The sequence below is a fragment of the Phyllopteryx taeniolatus genome, chromosome 19 (genome assembly GCF_024500385.1).
Source record: "Phyllopteryx taeniolatus isolate TA_2022b chromosome 19, UOR_Ptae_1.2, whole genome shotgun sequence".
Lineage (NCBI taxonomy): Eukaryota > Metazoa > Chordata > Actinopteri > Syngnathiformes > Syngnathidae > Phyllopteryx > Phyllopteryx taeniolatus.
In genome coordinates this window covers 7,101,333-7,122,293 of record NC_084520.1, presented here as the reverse complement: position 1 = coordinate 7,122,293, position 20,961 = coordinate 7,101,333, and the positions used below count along the sequence as shown (strand labels likewise).

The 20,961-nt window shown below is 40.6% G+C and overlaps 2 protein-coding genes across 4 annotated transcripts in view; one reads left to right on the top strand and one right to left on the bottom strand.

Annotated features, from left to right (window-relative positions):
• Positions 1-2,957, bottom strand: part of rangap1b (Ran GTPase activating protein 1b) — a 13,899-nt gene extending 10,942 nt beyond the window's left edge. The window contains exon 1 of one of the 2 annotated variants that reach the window (XM_061755119.1): positions 2,829-2,957. In XM_061755119.1, coding sequence (XP_061611103.1) covers positions 2,829-2,853 — 25 coding nt within the window. In that variant the 5' untranslated portion in view covers positions 2,854-2,957. The remainder of the gene's footprint in view (positions 1-2,828) is intronic. The other variant, XM_061755117.1, reaches the window with a different exon arrangement.
• On the top strand, positions 1,915-20,904 carry zc3h7bb (zinc finger CCCH-type containing 7Bb). Of its 2 annotated transcripts, none has more exons than XM_061755114.1 (21): positions 1,915-2,351; positions 3,079-3,140; positions 3,922-3,958; positions 4,373-4,570; positions 4,678-4,836; positions 5,052-5,189; positions 5,704-5,746; positions 5,836-6,065; positions 7,454-7,745; positions 9,677-9,735; positions 11,606-11,705; positions 11,810-11,971; positions 12,054-12,259; positions 12,355-12,455; positions 12,549-12,730; positions 13,434-13,513; positions 14,021-14,280; positions 14,359-14,464; positions 16,436-16,544; positions 16,821-16,954; positions 17,493-20,904. In XM_061755114.1, the coding sequence occupies exons 2-21, from the start codon at positions 3,082-3,084 to the stop codon at positions 17,526-17,528; spliced, it is 2,691 nt and encodes an 896-aa protein (XP_061611098.1). In that variant the 5' UTR covers positions 1,915-2,351; positions 3,079-3,081; the 3' UTR covers positions 17,529-20,904. The 2 variants fall into 2 exon arrangements, with proteins under 2 accessions (XP_061611098.1, XP_061611097.1); XM_061755113.1 differs by having other exon boundaries at positions 1,916-2,351; positions 5,833-6,065.
• Positions 20,905-20,961: the final 57 nt, after the last annotated feature.

Genomic DNA, 20,961 nt, shown 5'->3' with positions numbered 1-20,961 from the left:
GCCAGATTGTAGATTGGCAGTAACCGTACTCTGCAAAGTCTTTATTGAGAAGAACTGGAAGAGCAAAGAGGAAGGCTATCAGATGTGTGTCTGAAGCTGCGGAGAAATCCAGCGGATGGCTTTGGCTCAAGAGGGCAGAACCATGGGCCTCCACTGGGAGACAGACCAGGGTTGATTGACCCTGGTGGGGTCTCCTGGGTGGGGTGTCAGATAACATCACTGAGGATGTGTCCTGGCTAGCACAACCGTAGGATGTATCTTGTAACAACCAGCGATAAATTAATACAAAATAAATAAATAAATAAATAAAAACATTTTAGGTAGCCAATTTTAAAAAAGAAAAATGGCTGAATTAATGCAACCATTACAGGACTCATGATGATGTAAATATTCAGTGGGCTGGATTAAACGGAGCGGGCCACAAATGGCCTAGAGTTCATACTTTTCCCACCACTGTTCTTGATGGTGAGTCCCTCCTTGCTGATGATGGCCCCTGCAAGAATCTCTGGCTACCCACTGTCCACGACTGCCCTAGTGAGTGAGCCATTTTGTATTACTGTTTGAATGTGTAGTCATTGACCTCAAATAGGAAATACATACTTAAACATTAAAAATGTCACAATTAAGAACGAGTTATCTCACCTTTCCTATTCCTCTGAAAAACTAAAGAAGCTGATTTTAAAATATTGAAATGTATTTGTGCAATGACTTCCATCAAAGGTTTAATTTAGATGTAAACGTGTTCTTTTTGTAATTTAGACATTGAAACACCTCTTTTTGCTTGTATCTTAACAGGGGCAAACCAATACTGGATACATTGTAATAGTTAAGTTTTCCAAGGTTAACATTTCAACATATGAAAGTGATCTTCAAATGGAGAACAAAAGAAGAGAATTTGGGAATTTGAGAACTTAATTATATTGGCAGAATACTTTGTTCATAAATGTCATTTTCTGAAAACCACCCCAATATTTTCAGCCTGACTAAATGAAGTGATATTATATAAAAAGTGTAAAATACTGTAAAATACTGTAAGCTTCCAAAAGCCTCATAGTGACCTTCATTCCTGATTTTTTTTAATATGTTCCTAACATCAAATTAATAATGTGTTATTTAATCACAAATTGTGCTTGATGCGGCCCAGAAAATAATTAATTAAAAAAACAACTAGAAATGCATCATACAAAGATTTATTGCACCGATACAGAAACAAAATATTGTTTTCGGGGTATTATCAGATTGTCTGGAAGAATAAAATATAGCTTACATAGAAACAATATCATGTTCCACAAACAATGGGTGGAAAACACTATTTTTTTGATAGCCATGGAATATAATTTGACCATATTTGGGGGAAAAAATTATATTCATTGATCATATTGATTATGAAAGTGATCAATCACAGCCCAGCTTCAACTCTTTTAGTCCTCTCTACAGGGTGAACAGATGGAGGAAGTTTATAAACTTAATGATTGGTGGAATAAACATTTTGAATCATAAATGTGACAAAAACAAAACCACTGAGTTTAGATAGAACTTTTCAATCAAAAGCTGTGTTGTGGAGAGATCACATTTGAAAAGTTTTGGACTGAGCAAAGTCAACTTTTCATTCCGAACAAAGTAAAAGAAATACACATCAAAACTATTCATAAACAGTACCCTTGCAACTCCTTTTTATCAAAATTCATCAAGGATTTTTCCCCAGAATATTATTTAGAATTGAAAAAGAATTGACAAATCACTTATTTTATGAATATACCATTTCTCAGTTATTACGGACTGAGGCTTCTGATTTATTACAGTGATCAATATAAAAGAAGAAATTGTCTTGTTTCTATGAGGTAACGACAAACTATCATAAAGACTTAGAGAATGCTGTATAACCTTTATGGCTACTCGGGAAATGTAATATTCACAAATCCAGGGTGACGTCATGTAAGCCAAATAGTCACTTGTTTTACTCTGAACTAAAACTATTGTATAACTCACAAGATGATTGAAAAAAAATAACTCGAGTAGGAAACGAGTGTATTATTCCAAACCCAGCCTATATAAAACGGCACGACCTTTCTGCCCCCTTGTGGCCGCTTTTCGCTTGAAACTTGTTGCCATACTGCATTAGCCAAAACAGCTAGCAGTCAGGAGGCTAACATTTAGCCAGCAAGCAGTTCAGCAGCAGCTGTAGCTCGTAAAGAAAAAAAAAACTCGTGCTCCGTCTACAAATCAATGACAAGAGCATCAAACTTACAAATATGCTGCCTGGATAGTGACTGCTAAATTTCTATTTCCACCCATCTTTGTCGCCTTTAACGCTACGTGAAGTTATTAGTGATCCGAAACTTAACTGTGAGGTGAGTTGTGCTAAAAAAAAAATAATAATAAAATCACACTCGCCAGCTTCTCGGTTATCGTCAACTAATTTTCTGCTGTTAAATATACACGACTGGAGTTAGCATGAGTATAAAATGGACATTAGAAGACACAATGCTAACCACCTAAATAAGTGTACAGTTCCAAAGCCAAGTTTGATTTGCCTCAGGTCGGAACGTTAGCCTTTAGCACTACTAGCGTTAGCAGTCAACTATAACCTCTGTTGATAGCTTTCCTGTAACATTAATATCGACTAACCCAACGGTGATGTCTATTTAAAGTCAGTTTTGTCGGTGTAACGTCCAACTGGAGCAGCTTTTGTCGAACTACATTGACGCGAGTTAGCGTAACCACAGTGCTAACCTCCGGGGTTCACTGTGACTAACAAAGCGATGTAGTTTATACATCAGATATGTCGCGTGTGTGTTCAATGTCCTTTTCTAATGAGGAGTATTTACCACATCGTTTCAGCTCGTAAGTCATCCCCGCTGTTTGTAATCGAGCTAGCACCCTTGCTTCTGCGTGTTTACGGTAGGCCCTGCCTATGCATGGTGGCAGCCAGCAATATTGACATTTTTCACAACCACGTCACGTAGAGCAATTTATTGCATTACTGTCGATTTATGTGTGAACATTCTGACACCGGCTGCAGTTGTCTTTGATGCCGTTGTGAAAATAAGTAAACTTTCCATTTGCTTCCATCTCCAGGCAATGGACCCAGATAGACTGAAGCGAAAAGAGGAAATCCAGAAAGCAATGAGTTTTATTCAGTAAGTAAAACAATAGTGCAGCACGGTGACTTAGTGGTTAGCAGTGCTTCACAAATCTAAGGCACTTGTGTTGAGAGTACATCTTCCCATGCTTGCATGGGTGTTCTCGGGTACTCCAGATTCCTCCCACGTTCCAAAAACATACGTTAGGGTAACTGAAGACTAAATTGTGCATAGGTGTGAATGTCAGTATGGATGTTTTTTTTTTTTTGTGTCTGTATGTGGCTTGTAGATGGGCTGGCGACCAGTTCAGGGTGTAGCCCTCCCGTGATCCTAATGAGGACAAGCGCTATAGAAAATGAATCGATGTAGATACGAGTGCCCTGCCAAGGGTTTAAATTGACTTCAGACTGTCTTCAGAAATGTGACTGGAATGTTAAAAAAAATGGAGCTGCAGTACACACCTTTCATTGGAACAAAGAAATTTGTAAATGCTGAGTCAAACAAATTCTGGAACAAAAATTTATATATTTTAAGGTTTTTTGATAGCATTATTGTGTCTCGACTGAGTCAAACTAAAAAAAAGAAAAGAAAAACAAATGTCAGGGTCCCAAATAGTGTATACAGTTTCGCATCGTCGAATGCGATGTAAAATGATGTCTTTGGGAGATGCAGTCCTCAATTTCCATCACTACAATATGCGATCCATGTTTTTAAAGTTTACAGTAAGTAAAAAAAAATTCTGAGCGGTCAGCAGCACTCAAAGCAAAGATTGAACTTTTGATTTCTCGTAACTCGACAAAAAGAGCGTGGATTGATAACTTATGTTATCTGTTTACAGGTCTTCATTGCCTTTCCCAGAGCCAGAGAATTATGAGGTTTGGTTATTTCCTTTTTGATGCATTTGTTTCAGTATCTGTTTTTATTGACTTGTTCCTGACCTCCTTATATTTAGTAGCATATGTTTTAGGCTTAGTGTGTCTTACCAACCTTGTTCAAGAAGTATGCAACACAAGTCCAAGTCCACAATTTTTGGAGGGGTGTGGCATACACTGCATCCTCTCACTGCATCCATTTGTAATGTGCATTACTGACACCTGCATGATTGTAGTGGGTTGTTTCAACTTACGACTGCAATTTTGTTTTGTACTTTCTTTTACGTATAATTTTACATTAAATTTTTAGGTACGAGAGGTATCTACCATGTAGTGTGTGTACATGCATGCATGCATGGATGCATGCATGCAAGTGCTGTTCTAGTTTCATTGCGTCATTTTTCACTTGTATTTCAGGCTTTCTTGGCCCAGTTGGTATGTAACCTCCTGGATGAGGGAAACTCCTGTTTCCGAGATGGTGACTACCGTCAGGCAGCCCAACAGTACGGAGAAGGGATCAGTGTCGCCCGTTACGCCCAAGCTGAGGCCCTTGTCATTCCCCACGATTTGCTGAAGAGTCTCTACGTCAACCGGGCTGCCGCCTTCTACCAAATTGTGAGGGACAGTGCTCTCGCAAATTATCTTGTATTATATTATATAGTCCAGTGTCAGACTCATTCCCAACTCTTGGTGTAACCTAAATGCTTGTTTTTTCTCCTCAGAGGGAATTTGAGCGTAGTGTTCAGGACTGTGAGAGTGCGCTGTTTGTGTCCGAAGGCAGTCGCAGGGCTCTCTACCGCAAGGCACTCTGCCTGAGGGAAATGGGACGACTCAGAGAGGCCTACGAGTGCGGCACCAAATGTCTGCTCACGGAACCACATGTATGTAATTAACACATTAATTCCAAATATATAAAGTTTAGATTTTTTCCTGATAGTGGGCTGTTCATGTAAAAGTTGAATAGGATTTTTGTCTGTGCTAATTCAAGAGTAAGGGTGGCTTTACCTTTGAAGTCCAAGTCCCCAATTGAATGCCTATATAAAATTTTTTTGGGGAGGACTATATATTTGTATTTTATTGTTATTTTTCTTTATAGGACAGGCAGGTGTGTGATCTGGCTCAGGATCTGGCCAATAAGCTGGGCCTAAAGGGCCGTAAAGCCTACATCAGCCACACTGAGTCCACATCCACAGAGAGAGACAGTCTTGGCGACACATCTCCACCCACTGGAGAGGTGTGTGTTGTCAATGTCACAGCTCATTGATGCTATAATCAAAAGTATGTGTCTTACACAATGGCCGCAATGTGCTTTATACTCTTTGAAGAAACACACGCCTCGATGTCAAGTTATCTATTTAATGAGAACGATGAAGGAGCCCTGTAGAGATACAACAACATATGTGGGCCAAGTCTAACAACTCTTGTATAAATATATGGTAAGGGTTCTAACAGTAACTAGAAAGCGAACTATGATATTAATACACAAATATAGTAATTAACTATGCAGACTTGCAGGAATAAAGTAAGCAGACTAATGAAACCCCTGTGACATGAACATTTAAGGAAGCCCACAATCAAAATGGCTGACAACTGTCTGAGACGGTCGAACCAGAACTAATCCCCTAGTGACCCCTAGTGGGCGGAGGAAAACTCTGCACTCTTCATCTTTATTGATTTGGTAGTTGTTCCTTTACTTGATTCATGTGATTCCACAAAGCTAATTCATTTTCTTTTTCTTTTTTTTTTAGTTGTCCTCCAATGGGATGGAGTCTCTGGGTGACATGGGCCCAGGTATGACAAAATTCTGTGAACATACCTTCTAAGGTTCGATCCGGTCATTCATATCTTGTCTCCTCATTTTTCTCACGCACCCTAAGCAGACCTGTCTAATGCTCAGTGCATCCCTGCACCTCTGGCCACGCCCATCCCAGTCAGCGACGATCCCTCTGTCCTGACACCATGCACGGACCTATCCGAAAGCCCCAGCAGCCAGTCCCTTCTGCCGATGCCGTACTCTGTCCCCGTGTCTGAACACATGGACGAATGCAGCAGCATAATCAAGGACGAGCTCGACAGTCTCCTGGAATGCATCCCCAAGAAAGTCAGCGAGGTGGGACTCTACAGTAACTTATTATTGTTACAGCATGTTGTCAGAGAAGTAACGTAGTAAACCACCTATCATTTGTGACTATAGTTATGTAGCCGCAGAAGAAAAAAAATAACAGGAAAAGCAATAATTGTTGTGATCGGTGTTATGAAACCAAAAGTAGGCAATTTTAATTCTCCACACTGTACCACATTCCCTGCGAGACTTTCTTTACTTTCATTTTTTGGCGTGCCACATCAACATAACTGAAATATTGACCTATAAAAAATTCAAAAGTGGCCTTTTAAAAAAAATAAAAAATAAAACAATTGATATTTGACGCATCTATATCAATATTGTACAACGAGATGACGTTGTGTATTTTGTCCCCCTCAAGTTAGACCCAGTGCAGATTGACCCGCGTGGCTGAACCTGACTAGAACGCAGTGTGTGGGGTTCGGCAACTCGTTTTCATGAGTGGACGACAGTGGCCACTAGTTTTGCTCTGATTTGGTGAACGGCATGGCTACGTTGAAGATGTAACAGTCAATCAAAAATGCACATGAGCTTTCACCCCCACCCAAAAAAAACAAAAAACACTACAATTCTGGCTTCTAAGCCAGTAAGTGAAATTCAGCCGAAACGCCGCCAAGCCATACGAATATCAATACCACTTTTTTTGCAGACAGAGTACAAGTACTTAAAATTGAGCACTCACCAACATAGAGTACCAATACTTGATAATGCTATTACATCTTGTGATTGTGATGAAAATGCATTATTTTAATCAGTTATTGTTCAAAAACAAACTTTTCTTGAACGTTGCATGTTTGACTCAAATATATTACATTTTAGATATTGTAACAACATAACACTAAAATAATAAATCACATATTGCAAAACATAAACAATGAATAATTCCTACTGTGATCATAAGTTTATAATTAAAGTATTCCAATACAAATATTAATTCCCTTAGTAAACCTTTATGATACTGTACAAACACATTCAATGTAAATTATAAAGTGTACATGAACACGTCGCAAGCAGCCGTTAAATGTCTGTTCATGTAAACATATAATGACTCTGCACTAAGCAGCAAGCCAGAATTAATTTCATGACAAATAGCTGAAAATAATGTAGAAACAAACAATACAATAAAAGTGACAGAGAGGCATAGAGTTACCAACAACAGTTTCATCTACACAACACACAAACAACTGCAAATTAGTTAAATGTGGAAAAAGTATGTTTCACGGTCAGTGTGATACTGTATGTGTTTTTGTGGGTTAGTCGGATTTTGTGTATGATTGTGTCAGGTTTTTGTGTGGGGGGCGACACGGGTCTGATTTAGTTTGGTGTTCTGATTGTAATAATGATTGCCTCTGTTGTCCACTTGTGTTCCGGCCCAGAGTCCAGTAGGCGCCATCCCCACTAACCTTCCAAACACAGCAGTGGGGCTACGGCCTCCTTACTCCCCCAACCTCCCCGCCCCATCAGCCCAACTCGCCCCCACCTTCTTCGGCTCCTCTATCAGTGACCTTCCCCCACTGGAGGCTTACTCGCCGCTGGCCCAGCGAGACCAGGACTCCACCCAAGCGCAGGACGCTCTGGGAGGCTTCTCAAGTGGAGCCATGGATGGAGAAGGGAAAGCTGGAGTCATTTCTGGTGGACTCGACTCTTTATCAGAGTACACTCTCCCTGGTGAGTGAACGTTTTGGCCAATCAATCATTCTTCACAACCAGTTTACTGACGAAGGAATTTTTAGTCGTCATGTTTTTTTTTTTTTTATGATAAGTTACACATAGATCATTCATTGGTCTTTAAAGTCCCATGCCATCAAAATCCCCAAAACAGTTTGCTACTGTTTTATGCATAACCTGGGTTAAAATGAGTCTACATGATTTAAATTGGTGGCTTAAATCTGGGTTTAAGCCACCAAGTCAGTTGGGATAGGGTCCAGCAGGCCAGTGACCCTAGTGAGGATACGCGGTACAGAAAATGGATGGACTATCAGTTTCTCGATTGAATGCAAGAGGCAATAAATGGCATAAGGTTTGCAAAACAACTGGATCACTTCCTGGTTGGTACCCACCCACCCACTCAACTCAGCTAATGGCACCACGGAATTTCCAGGTCTTAAGCGAGCAACTCTCAGCTGCCGCCAACCCATACAATAGTCTATAATGTATCCATATGTTGTGTTTACTTACGTCCCCTTTCATCTCACGTTCCTTGTCAGTGGTCTAATAAGACAACACTTGGGGAATTGTGCCGCACAATGATAGTAAGACCCCACATCAAAGGAGCCGTGACGTAGCTATGAACGCTTGGGCAAGCCACAAGACTGTGATATCGCCATTGACGGATCACAGCGAAGCTGTTTCCATATTTAAATTATGAATAACAGCGATACAATCAGAACAAATCATATTTACGTATTGAATCATAATGAGAAATCCAGCCATCTCAAATGCCAGGTGGAAAAGAAAATAATAGCTTGAAAACGGGCACTCTGGAAATTTTCAACACAAATTATCTTGCAAACCCAATAAATTGACATCCAAGATTATATAAAATGATGGCATGGGATTAACAACAAAATCGACATTAGTATTACACTTGCAGTTTTTATCTTATTGAGTACGTACACTATATTGCCAAAACTATATATGATCTTTAGTGACATCCCCTTCATAGGTAATAGGGTTTAATATGACATTGGTCCACCTTTTACAGCTGTAACAGCTTTAACTCTTCAAAAAATGCTTTCCACATTTTCATGAGTGTCTGTAGGGAATTTTTTACCATTCTTCCAGATGTGCCTTTGTGAGGTCACACATTGACGTTGGATGAGAAGGCCTGGCTCTCAGTCTGCACTCTAATTCATCCCAAAGGTGTTCTATCTGGTTGGTGTCAGGACTCTGTACAGGCTAGTCAAGTTCATCCACAACAAACTCTCTCATCCATGCCTTTATGGAACTTTCTTTGTGCATTGGTTCACAGCCATGCCCGAACTGTTCACACAAAGTTGGGAGCAATGAATTGTCCAAAAGCTCTTGGTATGCTGAATCCTGGAACTCAGGAGCCAATGTCTTGGACATTTCCATGTTCCCAACTTTGTAGGAACAGTTATTCTATTTCTAACATGGCTGTGCACCAGTGCACAAAAAAAAGACAAAGATAAAGACATGGATGAGAGAGTTTTGAGTGGATGGACTTGACTGGCCTGCATAGAGTCCTGACCTCAACACGATAGAACACCTTTGGGATAAATTAGAACGGAGACTGAGAGCCAAGCTTTCTTATCCAACATCACTGTGTGACCTCACAAATGCACTTCTGGAAGAATGGTCAAAAATTCTCACCAACACACTCCTACACCTTGTGGACAGCCTTCCCAGAAGAGTTTAAGATGTTATACCTCTGCAAAGGTTGGGCTGACATCATATTAAACCCTACGGATTAGGAATGGGATGTCACTTAAATTCATATGTGAGTCAAGGCAGGTCAGTGAATACTTTTGGCAATATAATATATATGTAAATGGATCTCAGTGGGTTACTTGTACCTGATGTTTATGCCTGACCAATTGACAAAGTACTCATCAGTATGTTTGTTTCTGGTCTTTAAGGGGGACGAGTGTGTCACAGCTTCATCCCTGGGATGCGCAACCACGGCTCTGCACAAGCAGTGAGTTAAACATACATGCAAATCAGTCGGCTTTCGGCGAAATTCGCCTTTTTGAACTCAAAATAGGCCATTTACGTAAATCGTATAGATCCGATGAGTTTTTTCTGCGGGGGGTCGCCGTCACTGACGTCGTAGGCTATTACGTACTCCTTGATCGCTGGCAACTTGACCCATTCCACACATCCACCATACACACACAGATGTAATTGTGTATATTACTTAACTCCGCGGCGGACTAATATGCGGCCTGAGGTTCCTTCCGCCTGTGCGCTCGAAGTCACAGGAGTTGACCAGAAAAAAACTTCCGCCGTTACTAAGTCACCATACTTTTACTCCGTTACTATGATCTAAATGTCGCTTGCTACTTTTAGTTATCAATTATTGCGTATTTATCATATTTCGTGCGGGAGACTACGACTTCGACTTCCGCATTGGCCGCTGTTTGTTTCATCCAATTCACACGCTACTGATGTTTAAGTCTAGTTCACTAATTAAACGACACAAGAAAATCACATGACCTCAACGTTGTCTTCCATTGGGCTTCCCGGACAGAGGTATTCACACTAGGTTAGCCTGCCCCGCTGATTGTCGTGCGTACGTGGTGGCCATGTTTGGAAGGTCGTCATTACCATGATGGCAACAGCACGCTACTCTTGTTTACATTTAGACAAACAAAAACAACAGGTTTAATGTATTGTAGTATTTGTCTGGCACTGTCTGCCCAAAAGTGGATATTTCAGCTCACTTATAACTCGAGAAAACACAGTGCAGTAAATTGCAGATGATTATTTTTTTTTTGTTTGTTTTGACTGTGCATACACACACAAAGCAACATCAGAATTTGTACGTTCACATTTTATTTATTTATTTTAATTGAAGTTCATGTAGTGGTAAAAAAAATTTTTTAGGAGGACTACTATTTACTTTTACTTGAGTCACATTATTGTCAAGTAACAGTACTGTTACTTGAGGACAATGTTTGGGTACTCTACCCACCTCTGGAGTAGAGGTACTCTTGCGTTTAAGCAACATTTTTGCTCATCAGATCAGCCACTGTGGTATTGGTTGCGCTGGTCTTTTGTATTTTCACATTGAGGTGCTGCGGGTGGTCCCAAGTGTAACCGCGAAGCACACGTAACATTGGCGACAAGAACTGATCTGCTAGTACATTTTGTATTAATTAGGAAACACGTCTACAATTATCTAATTAGTTTACTGATGTTAATATTAAATGTATTAAGCAATGCAGTGCTGTTAAGGATTATGTCACAACACAGAATGAACTACCTTCAAATTCATAAATGGCCAATGAAAACAGAAAAATATTGTACTTAACTTTTTCCTGGTGGATGCATTTGGGATTAGCCTTTGAAGTTTGTAATAGTGAAAAATAAAGTGAAACAGACAATGATTTTAGTCAATTCTTTTCCAGAATGAAAGTGCTTAAAGAGGAGGAGGCTATTTATGTGGCACAGCTTGAAGCAGGCATCAGGTGCAGGTGGATCTAGATGGGCCTGGCTCAAGTTGGAGGCCTAAACAAAAAAGGAAGGAAATGAAGCAAATTTAATTTTAATCTTAAATATGTACATCAACATATACTTCAGTGGTGTAAATAAGTTTTTCTGCGTGAAGAATAAAAAAAAATGTTTTGCCTTATTGTACTCTTTAGTCTTCCAGATTGCTTAGTTTATGTTAAAATAAAATTAAAAAAAATTCTCTGCGGGGGGCTCCCTTAAAATGTATTTTTTTTTCATGTGTTTGCATGTTATTTGTGTCAAAACCTTCTTGGTAAACCAATTGTTCATCATTTTCCATTTTATAAGATAAAACATTTTTACAAATATATCTTAATGGATGGTTTCTTCTCCAGAATGGTCCAGCAGGAACAAACCTCTCGATGCTGTCCAGGAATCCTCTGGCTGGCACACACGACTTCCGTCAGGCCTGTCATGCCTGTTACAGTCGAATAGGTTAATAGACCATTATTGTTAACTTTAATCTGTATGAATTTCTTGGAATTGTATTATTTTTCGATATGTACATACGTTTTACACAGTTTTACTCTTGTTTACAGGTCCGCGGGTAATGGACTACAAATATCAGCCAGAAGCAGCACATCGATGCAAAAGGGATGTTCTCCTGTGTCGCCTCAAAAACACAGATGACCCCACCTGGAAGAGGATTCGGCCCCGGCCTGCACGGAACAACTTCTTAGGGGCCTTTGTACTTTGTAAAGGTATGTGTTCACATTTTCAACAAACTAGGGATGAGTTGCATGTGCATTTCCCTTACATAATCCCTTTCTTTGGGTTCTGCAGAGGTGCAGGAACGCCAGGAGTGCCAATACGGTGAGAACTGTACCTTTGCATACTGCCAGGAGGAAATTGATGTATGGACACAGGAGCGGAAGGGCGCACTGAGCCGAGAACTGCTGTTCGACCCTCTGGGGAGCACGGAGAGACGTGCACTCAGTGTCACCAGACTGCTGCAGCTCCACATGGGCATGTTCATGTTCCTCTGTGAGGTGAGATCAGTCAGTCTGGAAGGCGCTCCTTTCTCTCTGTTTGGGGAAAAAGCATTATAGGAAGACTCTTTTGTATTAATTTGTTCTTTCCGCAGGAATGTTTTGATAGTAAGCCCCGCATTATAAGCAAGCGCAGCAAAGAAAACTTGTCAGTTTGTTCCAACCTCACAGCTCGACACCCGTTTGATGACAATAAGTGAGTTTTGTGCTCTTCAAACGTGGTTTATTTTTATTTATTTTAATCCATATGGCACAGAAAAAATAACAACCTCATCTAATCTGACTGCAGGTGCCTGGTGCATGTGGTGCGGTCAGCAAACGTGCGCTACAGCAAGGTGCGCCCTCTCCACCCCCTCTGCCAGTTTGATGTTTGTCGCCATGAGGTTCGCTACGGCTGCCAGCGTGAGGACAGCTGCTCCTTTGCGCACTCTGTCATAGAACTCAAATGTTGGGTACTTCAACAAGACACGGGTAAGGTGACAATGTGCACTTTATTTACCCTGTTTAGCCACATATGGGGTTCAAAATATTAACTTAAACTAGGTTGCAGTGCAGTTCTGTACCATGACAAACTGCAATAATAAACACATTGTTAAATTAATACAGCTCTGATAGTTATCTCTGAAACACCATTATTATCTTGGTAAAAGTAGAATATTGTTATAACTCTTAAAGGAGACATGGGGCTCTTTTTTTCACAATTTATAACAGTCACCAGGTGTCTTAATGTCTTGTGAATTTGTGTGCTTTTGTCAAACTAGCCCAAGGATCAAGAAAATTAGGTTACTTTATAGACCTTATTTCTTTTGTTGCTGAAATTAACCAGTTTACACCCCGCCACATATACTGCTGGACTGATGGCAAGTGCAGATTTTGTTATGATGACCGGCGATGGAGCTAGGAAACAGTGGGGCAGAAGTGTAAAATGGCTCCCTCAAAGAAAGAAATGGGCAGATAGCAAAATATTTACACTGTTGTTTGATTTCACACTTAATTGGTGTGCAGGCACTCCAGAGACCCAACTTTTTGCTTAACATTGTTTGCCTTGCTTGTTTACTTATTGGCGACATACTATATTCCCATCCTGTTTACAAGGCAAAGGTGAAAGACTGAATATGGGACATTATATGCAGCAAATACTGACGGCCTACTCTGTCCCTCATATTTCCTTCAGGCATTACCCATGAAGAGATGGTGCAGGAGTCCAAAAGACATTGGCAGAGACTAGAGCAGAATGCACAAAAGCAGCAGAAGGTAGGCTGGAAATAGCAATGCGATGGTACAGGGGTCCTTGGTTTACGGTGCAGTTCTCTTCCTACAGCGGCAACGTAACCCATATTGGTATGCAAGTCAGAATGCCAACCTACGCTTATGCAGTGGTGAAGTCATATTCACAGTAAATATTTGTATGGAAAACGCCATTAATTAAAACATGCCTTGTCGTTGATGTATTCTTATGCCGCTGGGCAAACTAGGTGAATGCTGTTTGTAACCTTGAAATGTCATAAATACAGTATGTATTTTTATATTAAAAAAAAAAAAAATCCAATTAAACAGTAAGTGTGGTGGTAACTGAGATTGCCTCCTTGTGCTACCTAGTGATGAAATACCTTCGTTGCGCGCAGATCATAATCTCAATTTCAGGAATGATGTATAAACCGAGAACCCCCTGTATCCTGTTACGCAAATGTCAGTTGATTCAAAAGCCACAACACGTTAAACATTCATCCTTTGTAATTGACTTCCTTTGTTCTATTCCAGCCCATCCATTTTCCCCACCCGAGCAGCAGCATGCCTATCGGGGGAATGGGGGTTGGAGCAGGGGGCGTCGGGGGAGGAGACTGCATCGTTGGGGGTGGCGTCCCTTCTGTGGGAGGGCTAGGAGCGCTAGGAGGCGGCGCTGGGCGGGGCCGTCCCCTCAACCTAAAAATGAAGTTTGTGTGCGGCCAATGCTGGCGAGAGGGCCAGGTGAACGAGCCTGACAAGAACCTCAAGTACTGCACTGCCAAAGCACGACATAGGTGGGGCTGCGCTTAAAGCACGCACTGGCTTTTCCCCTGAACCAGAAAAACTTGTGACATGTATATTGTGTTTGCCAGCTGGACGAAGGAGCGGCGAGTCTTGCTGGTGAAATCCTTTGAGAAGAAGAAATGGGTGGTTGTTCGGCCTCTCCCGTTCTCGCGCACCTATCCACAGCAATATGATGTAAGTGCTCGCTTCGCCCCTCAGCTGTCGCAGTGTGGAGCCTGCTCTCTTCTCACATACCGAGGGCGGGTGACAGCCACAGGCTCACATAGCCTTTTTACTTCTTGTGTTATATCCATTTTCTTTACCGCTTATCCTCACTAGGGTCGCGGGCTGCTGGAGCCTATCCCAGCTATCTTTGGGCGGGAGGCGGGGTACATCCTGAAACGGTCGCCAGCCAATCGCAGGGCACGTACAAACAAACAACCATCCGCACTCACATTCACACCTACGGGCAATTTAGAGTCTCCAATCAACCTACCACACATGTTTTTGGGATGTGGGAGGAAACCGGAGCACCCGGAGAAAACCCACGAAGGCACGGGGAGAACATGCAAACTCCACACAGGCGGGGCTGGGATTCGAACCCCGGTACTCAGAACTGTGAGGCAGATGTGCTGTGTGTTATATCAATTTTTTAAATGTGTTGGTTGCTGTTTACTTCGCCCAGATTTATTTCGACTTTGGAACAGTACAATTGCAGTATAAGAGTGCTAATACAGCTCTGTGATTTACAATAATTACAGATAAAGCTAGAGCGAAAGCAGGTACACAGATTTTAGTATTTTCCCTCCATTGCGCTCAAAGTCAGCAAAGGCCTGATTAATGGAGGTTTCCAAAAGATTATCCTGAGCAATTATCCTGTGGTGTGATAGGTGCTGAGAATAATTTCTTCCTCCGATGTGCTTGAAAAACTCAAATGTTAAACCTGTTCAATATTTCCAATCCTTGAATGTGGTCAACACGACGACAGCCGTGCCACAGACTCCGTGATAACGATGTGAAACGGAACAATAGCCAATTAGGAGGCGATCTGATGGGTGCGCTTTTGGCGGTCACAAATAGTAGCACCGTAACAAGTGGCCACCATCTTTGTGGAATTTTAGAAAAAACATGGAATGAGCACTTCAAACGCCACTGAAATCCTTCATAACAAATACATTAATACAAAAAACAATTGATTGGTGAAGGACATGACCTATTCTACTGCGCACACTGCTCTTTTCACTAACAATGTTCCATTCGCGCTAGTTAATCTGAGTTTTTAGGGCAAATGACCCCCTTAGAAACGTCACGGTAATTTTGACGCGTTCATGTCTCTGAATTTTGGCCCAATATGAAGGATGGGTGAATATTTTTAACTGACACTTTTCAACCAATCGGAGAAAATGTTACCCTAATAGCAGATGTAATTAGACGGTCAAGGAGATATGAGAAATAATTTTTTACTGTTTTAGTCCGATTTGAAAGCGTTTTTTGATGAGATTTTCTATAGACGATATCACACAAAAACATTCCCCAAAAAGGCATTTTTTCCTGACACAAAAAACTCCGGAACCCATCATCCGATTTTAAAAATTGCTGCGTTGTACTCCGGTTGAAGTGGGCGTTCCAACCAGACTCAGCATTTTGACAGACGGCCATCTTCGGCAGATCTTGTCACGTTGCTACAAATAGAGGTGGTGTTGAGTGTTTATATAATTTCTCCAAAGTCATTCATCCTATTAAAGAATGACAAGAAGAGTTTGCAACCACTATTCTTACTATTTCTTCTACTAGTACTGCTGCTACTACTACACCCCCCCCCCCACCCACCCCCGGCAGTCTGGCTGTCTTGTGGCACCATTCTGCCTCTCACAGGTCAGTCTCGGTAGTACAACAGCCATCTGATTTGTGGGTGGAAACTCATGTTGGAGATGTGCGTACACGTTGGTCATCTTGAGTACGCCACCCACTTTAATAGCAATAAACACACTTGCTGAGTTCCCCAACCCCCTCGTTCTGTATGGGGCCTATCACATTTTTAGAATCGGTTAATATGTTAAATGTCGGTATGTTAGTAACATGCTTAACGGTTTGAACGTGACTAGAGGAAGAGGTGTGTCAGCTGTCATTCTGTAAATGTTTTTCTTCTGCTGGTGTTTCATCCAGATGTGTGTACACGTGATGAAGCAGAAAAAGTGCCATTATATTGGCAACTGCTCGTTTGCCCACAGCCTGGAGGAGAGGGACGTCTGGACGTACATGAAGAACAACAGTTGTAAGCCGCACTTTCACTGATAGACATGTATGAATTGCACTTGACTTACGAGTGCCCCAACAAACAGTAACGATGACTTAAACTCGTAAGTCAAGGTGTCACTGTACTTTGATTTATTTTGTCAGTGTATCAGGAGTTGTCAGGAGTTTCATTCTTTAGTCATGCCCTCTGTTTATGGCACCTCATCTGACAATTTAATCCTAGACAACAGCTCATTACACTGATTGTTGTCGCTGGGTGAGATCACGCTCACCTTTTTTCTGTCCCTTTTGCTAGTGAGAGACATGCAACAGATGTACGAGCTGTGGCTGCAGCTCACCAATCAGGGTAGGCGCACAGACAGTACCGCAGTGACCCCGCCCCCAGAGGACAAGCAGGTCACCATAACAGCGGACTACAGCGAGAGCATGGTGAGTAATTACCCGCCATCACGATCTTGCTCCCGACTTCACATTGAGTGACTCATTATTTACAATTATTGTGAGTGTAATTAGCAGTTACAAATTGTTTTCTCATATAAGATGTTATACAGAGGCAAACAGCCAAAAAGGTCATGTCTCATACCTATACAAAACTGACAAACACAATTTCTCACCTGATATGATGAAGTTTGACAAAGACTTCTTGGATTTTCATTGTCAGATCACATCTAGATGAATATTGGTGGCATACACAAAACAATTTCATTGAAATTTGATCGTCTATTATAAGAGGGACTTTTTTTTCTCTTCTTCTTCAGGCTGATGATTCTCACAGGAATGTATTGGGGACTTCCTCAAAATAATTACTAGTCATCATAAAAACAACTTTTTTTGTCCCCCCCCCCCATATCCCTCCACAAAATGTATTTTTTTAGTAGTTTTTGTATTATTGAGCTCATAATCAACCAACCACAAAGCTGCTGTTGAGTGGGCAAGAAATGTAATGCGGTGCTGTGTATGCTTCCAGGGAGGCCGGCGGTTGTCGGACGGGGACGATCTCTGAGAGCGGATCGCCACAGAGTTGCCGACAGTGACCGGAGACGGAACGGCCGGCCGCACCGGCTCCAACTGAGCAGCCTGTCATCTCAGTTGATCTCTTGCCTTGTGGGAGCTGATGTAAACACAACACGCACATAAACACACACACTGTCTCACATTTACACAACACGAGCCACAAATCTCAGCCATCAATCAACTCTTTGAAGAAGCTTTGTTTCCTCAGTACCTCTTAAGTTCCCCTCTGTCAGATGGCACTGCAGGACACATTTACCGTTGACTAAAGTAATAATCATGAAGTACAGAGGACTCAAAATGTGTCTCCACCAGACCCCTCCTGTTTTTTTTTTTTATTATTATTATTATTTTTTTTTTTTGGTTTAAATCCTCGCAGCACCAGAGCAATTCTCGAATGAGCGCGCTGGCCGCGGTTATGTTTTCCTTGGCAATAATGAAAAATGCTCTCGGGAGAATGGAGCGTCAATGCTAAAAGTTATTTTCCACTGAATAGTGCCAAAAAATAAAACGCTCACCGTGCTGGCGAAGGCTTATTGACACCCAATTTAGCGTCAGTTAAAAAAGAAGAAGAAGGTTCTGGTGGACACGCTTAATTGAGCTGCAGTGTGACTAAATCCAACTCTCTCTGCCTTTGTAGCCATATAGGGAGAGGGTCAAAATGTTTTTGTTTTCATCGGGAGTTGTACTTCCTCGTGATATTGTCTGCCATATTGGTAGAGCACAATGAATGTAATCCCTGTACGGGCCTTTAAAATGGGGAAAATCGATCAATCTGTAAGAAAAACGCGCTGTTGTTGTTAAAGTGTGTAAGTCTTTACATTTCTAAAATCATGAGCAAAGTAATGGTTTCCCCCTCTTTCCCACTTTGAGAGGTGGCTGTATCACACGCGTGCGCGCACAGACACAAGCACATGCACAGACACACACACACAGGTGGTTTAATTCTACTGAAAACAGTTTAGGAGAATTAATGTACACATCACTAGAATGAAATACAAAGAAAGGAGTTCTGGTATAATAAATAATGACTTCAATTGGACTGAATCACAGTGTCAATGCTGCCCATGCAGAAGACCTCTGTTGTATTTTAAGAAGGAATAGCAATTTAAGGCTGGAGCTAAGAAGAATAAATGAATTTAAATGATTTAACCAAATGAATATATTTTACATGTTAGAATATTGAAGCTAATTTGAAAGAAATGGCAAATTGACACTTTCAGTCCTATTGGGGTTGTTATTTCCTACCATTTAGTGGTCTTGATGGCTAAAAGAAGAGTCGTGGATACAGATTTTTTTTTTGTTTGTTTTTTTGTGCCTATGAACAAAACTCATGCATATGCGCGCGCACACACACACACACACACACAATCAGGATTATCTGCCTGCTATATCATTTAAGCCTTTAATGCAAACAGGCACCATGGAATAATGTCTATATTGAAAACACACACACCATTTTTACATATAATGCTATACTACTAATAATTGATAACTTAGCAATCAAGCTTAATAAATATATAACCAGAAAACTGTTTTGATCATAGAACTTTCTTTTATTGAGGTATTGCTATATGACATGTATCGCTGAACTACATTACTATAGTGATTTAAAAAAATATATATATTTTCTTTTTACGTTGTAATTTTTCCTTCTGTGTGGGTTGTTTCAGACAAATGATCGGGTTGCAGCTGAAATGGATGATTTGCCTACTTAAGTGCTGCACACTGTAACGTGTGTATGTTGTATTCAGCGTTATTAGCTGTGCCAATGAGCCCTCAACTGGAACAGCCCACCGTTTAGCTTCTTTGAGGGATCGCATTATTACTACTACTACCCTTAGTATTATGAATATGATAATGATTGCTATTGACTATTTCTCTTCTATATGCTATCAATTATATGTACGTTTATTGCAATGTATACCTATATATGTATCGTATGAATATAATGACAGTAAATACACGTCTGTGTATGCAGCCTGTTGGGGAGGCAGTAAGCAGACAACAAAATGGACGTCCTAATGCTATAATCCATTTCTGTAGACCTAAGGGTAGCTGTTAACGATGTAGTGAGTGTTTTGCTCTCCATATGACGGGTAGAGTTATCTGCTCACTGCCTGTGCTGTGCCATTTTGGCTCTAAATGACTTTGCCAGACAACAATTGATCTGGGAATCATACACAGATGCTTACAGGTGCTTCTCAATAAATTACAATACTGTAGGAGAGTTTATTGTATTTCAGCATTGCAATTACAAAACTGAAACTCAAATTAGACAGACTCTTTCAACACAAACACTTTTCAGAAAGCAAATTCCAACGTCATATTAAAATATTTTTGACTGTTTATGTAACAGTCTAAATTTCTTGGAGATGGTAAAATGTTTTGTTTTTTTCGGTAGCTGTCAGCTAAAACTGTAAAAATAACTAATGAAATCATAAAGGTTTTCTGTGTAGTGAATCCGGTTTTAAATTTAACTGCAGAAATATGTTCGTTCTAATTTATTGAGATGCACCTGTTCAGATGAATCTCCTGCATAGCGCCTTATTTGATATAGTACACTTATAAAAATGATACATACACTTATTGTATAACCCCGCTTACTATATACAGTACAGTATAAGATACCTGATAACCTATTATAATACTTAAGCACCCTGGTAAGATAATTTAGATGGTAAGATAAGTGATGGTGGAGTTGTGTTTTTAGTGGTTTGGCAGAATTAACTGGGCTGGGTAGATTGAACCACACCTTATATTTTAGTTCATATTTCAATTTAAACTCCTTGTGCACTGATCATCCTATGGAGGTATGGATACTGTTATTATACTAGTATGCCTTTTTTCTTCTCCCCTGCGAACGTTCAAGTTGACAGCACTGTGCTGGTTAAGTGATTTGTTTCATTTGTGCATTATTTTTTTGGCCTCAAGTGTTTGTTCTGACAAGGTTGTGTGTTTATCTCTAGTAATACAACAAATACAACATCTCCAAGCCACACAGTGCAAACCTCACTGCTATCTGTGTAACCAACCACCACCTCACACCTTCATTCGATTCCTGGTACAAACTCACCTCCTGTGCTGAAAGTGAATCATGTCAATCAGTTCTAAGAAATTATTGGTTATTTGAGTTACTTTCATCAAATCAAAAGAAAGAAACCAGGGTTGTAAAGTGGACAGACAAGGCCTCTCTCGTTTTTTTTTTGTACTGTACTTTTTTTTTTTTTTTTATTACATTGGATTTCTTGGTTTTGTGTTTTATTGACTTTGTTTTCTCTCCTCCCTGGTTAGAAGTTAATAAATACCCAAGTGGACCAAATCTCTTGAAAGCATTTAATAAACACTTTTAGAAAAAAAAAAAAAATTGAGTCTTTCATTTTTCGGGCAAAACTGATGTTGATGTGTAAACATGATACATGCCA

Excerpts from the sequence above, each read along its gene's own strand:
- zc3h7bb (XM_061755113.1), top strand. The coding sequence starts at position 3,082 with ATGGACCCAGATAGACTGAAGCGAAAAGAGGAAATCCAGAAAGCAATG. Across the intron at positions 13,514-14,020 it reads ATGCACAAAAGCAGCAGAAG|CCCATCCATTTTCCCCACCC; the intron begins GTAGGCTGGAAA and ends GTTCTATTCCAG. Across the intron at positions 16,545-16,820 it reads GTACATGAAGAACAACAGTT|TGAGAGACATGCAACAGATG; the intron begins GTAAGCCGCACT and ends CCCTTTTGCTAG.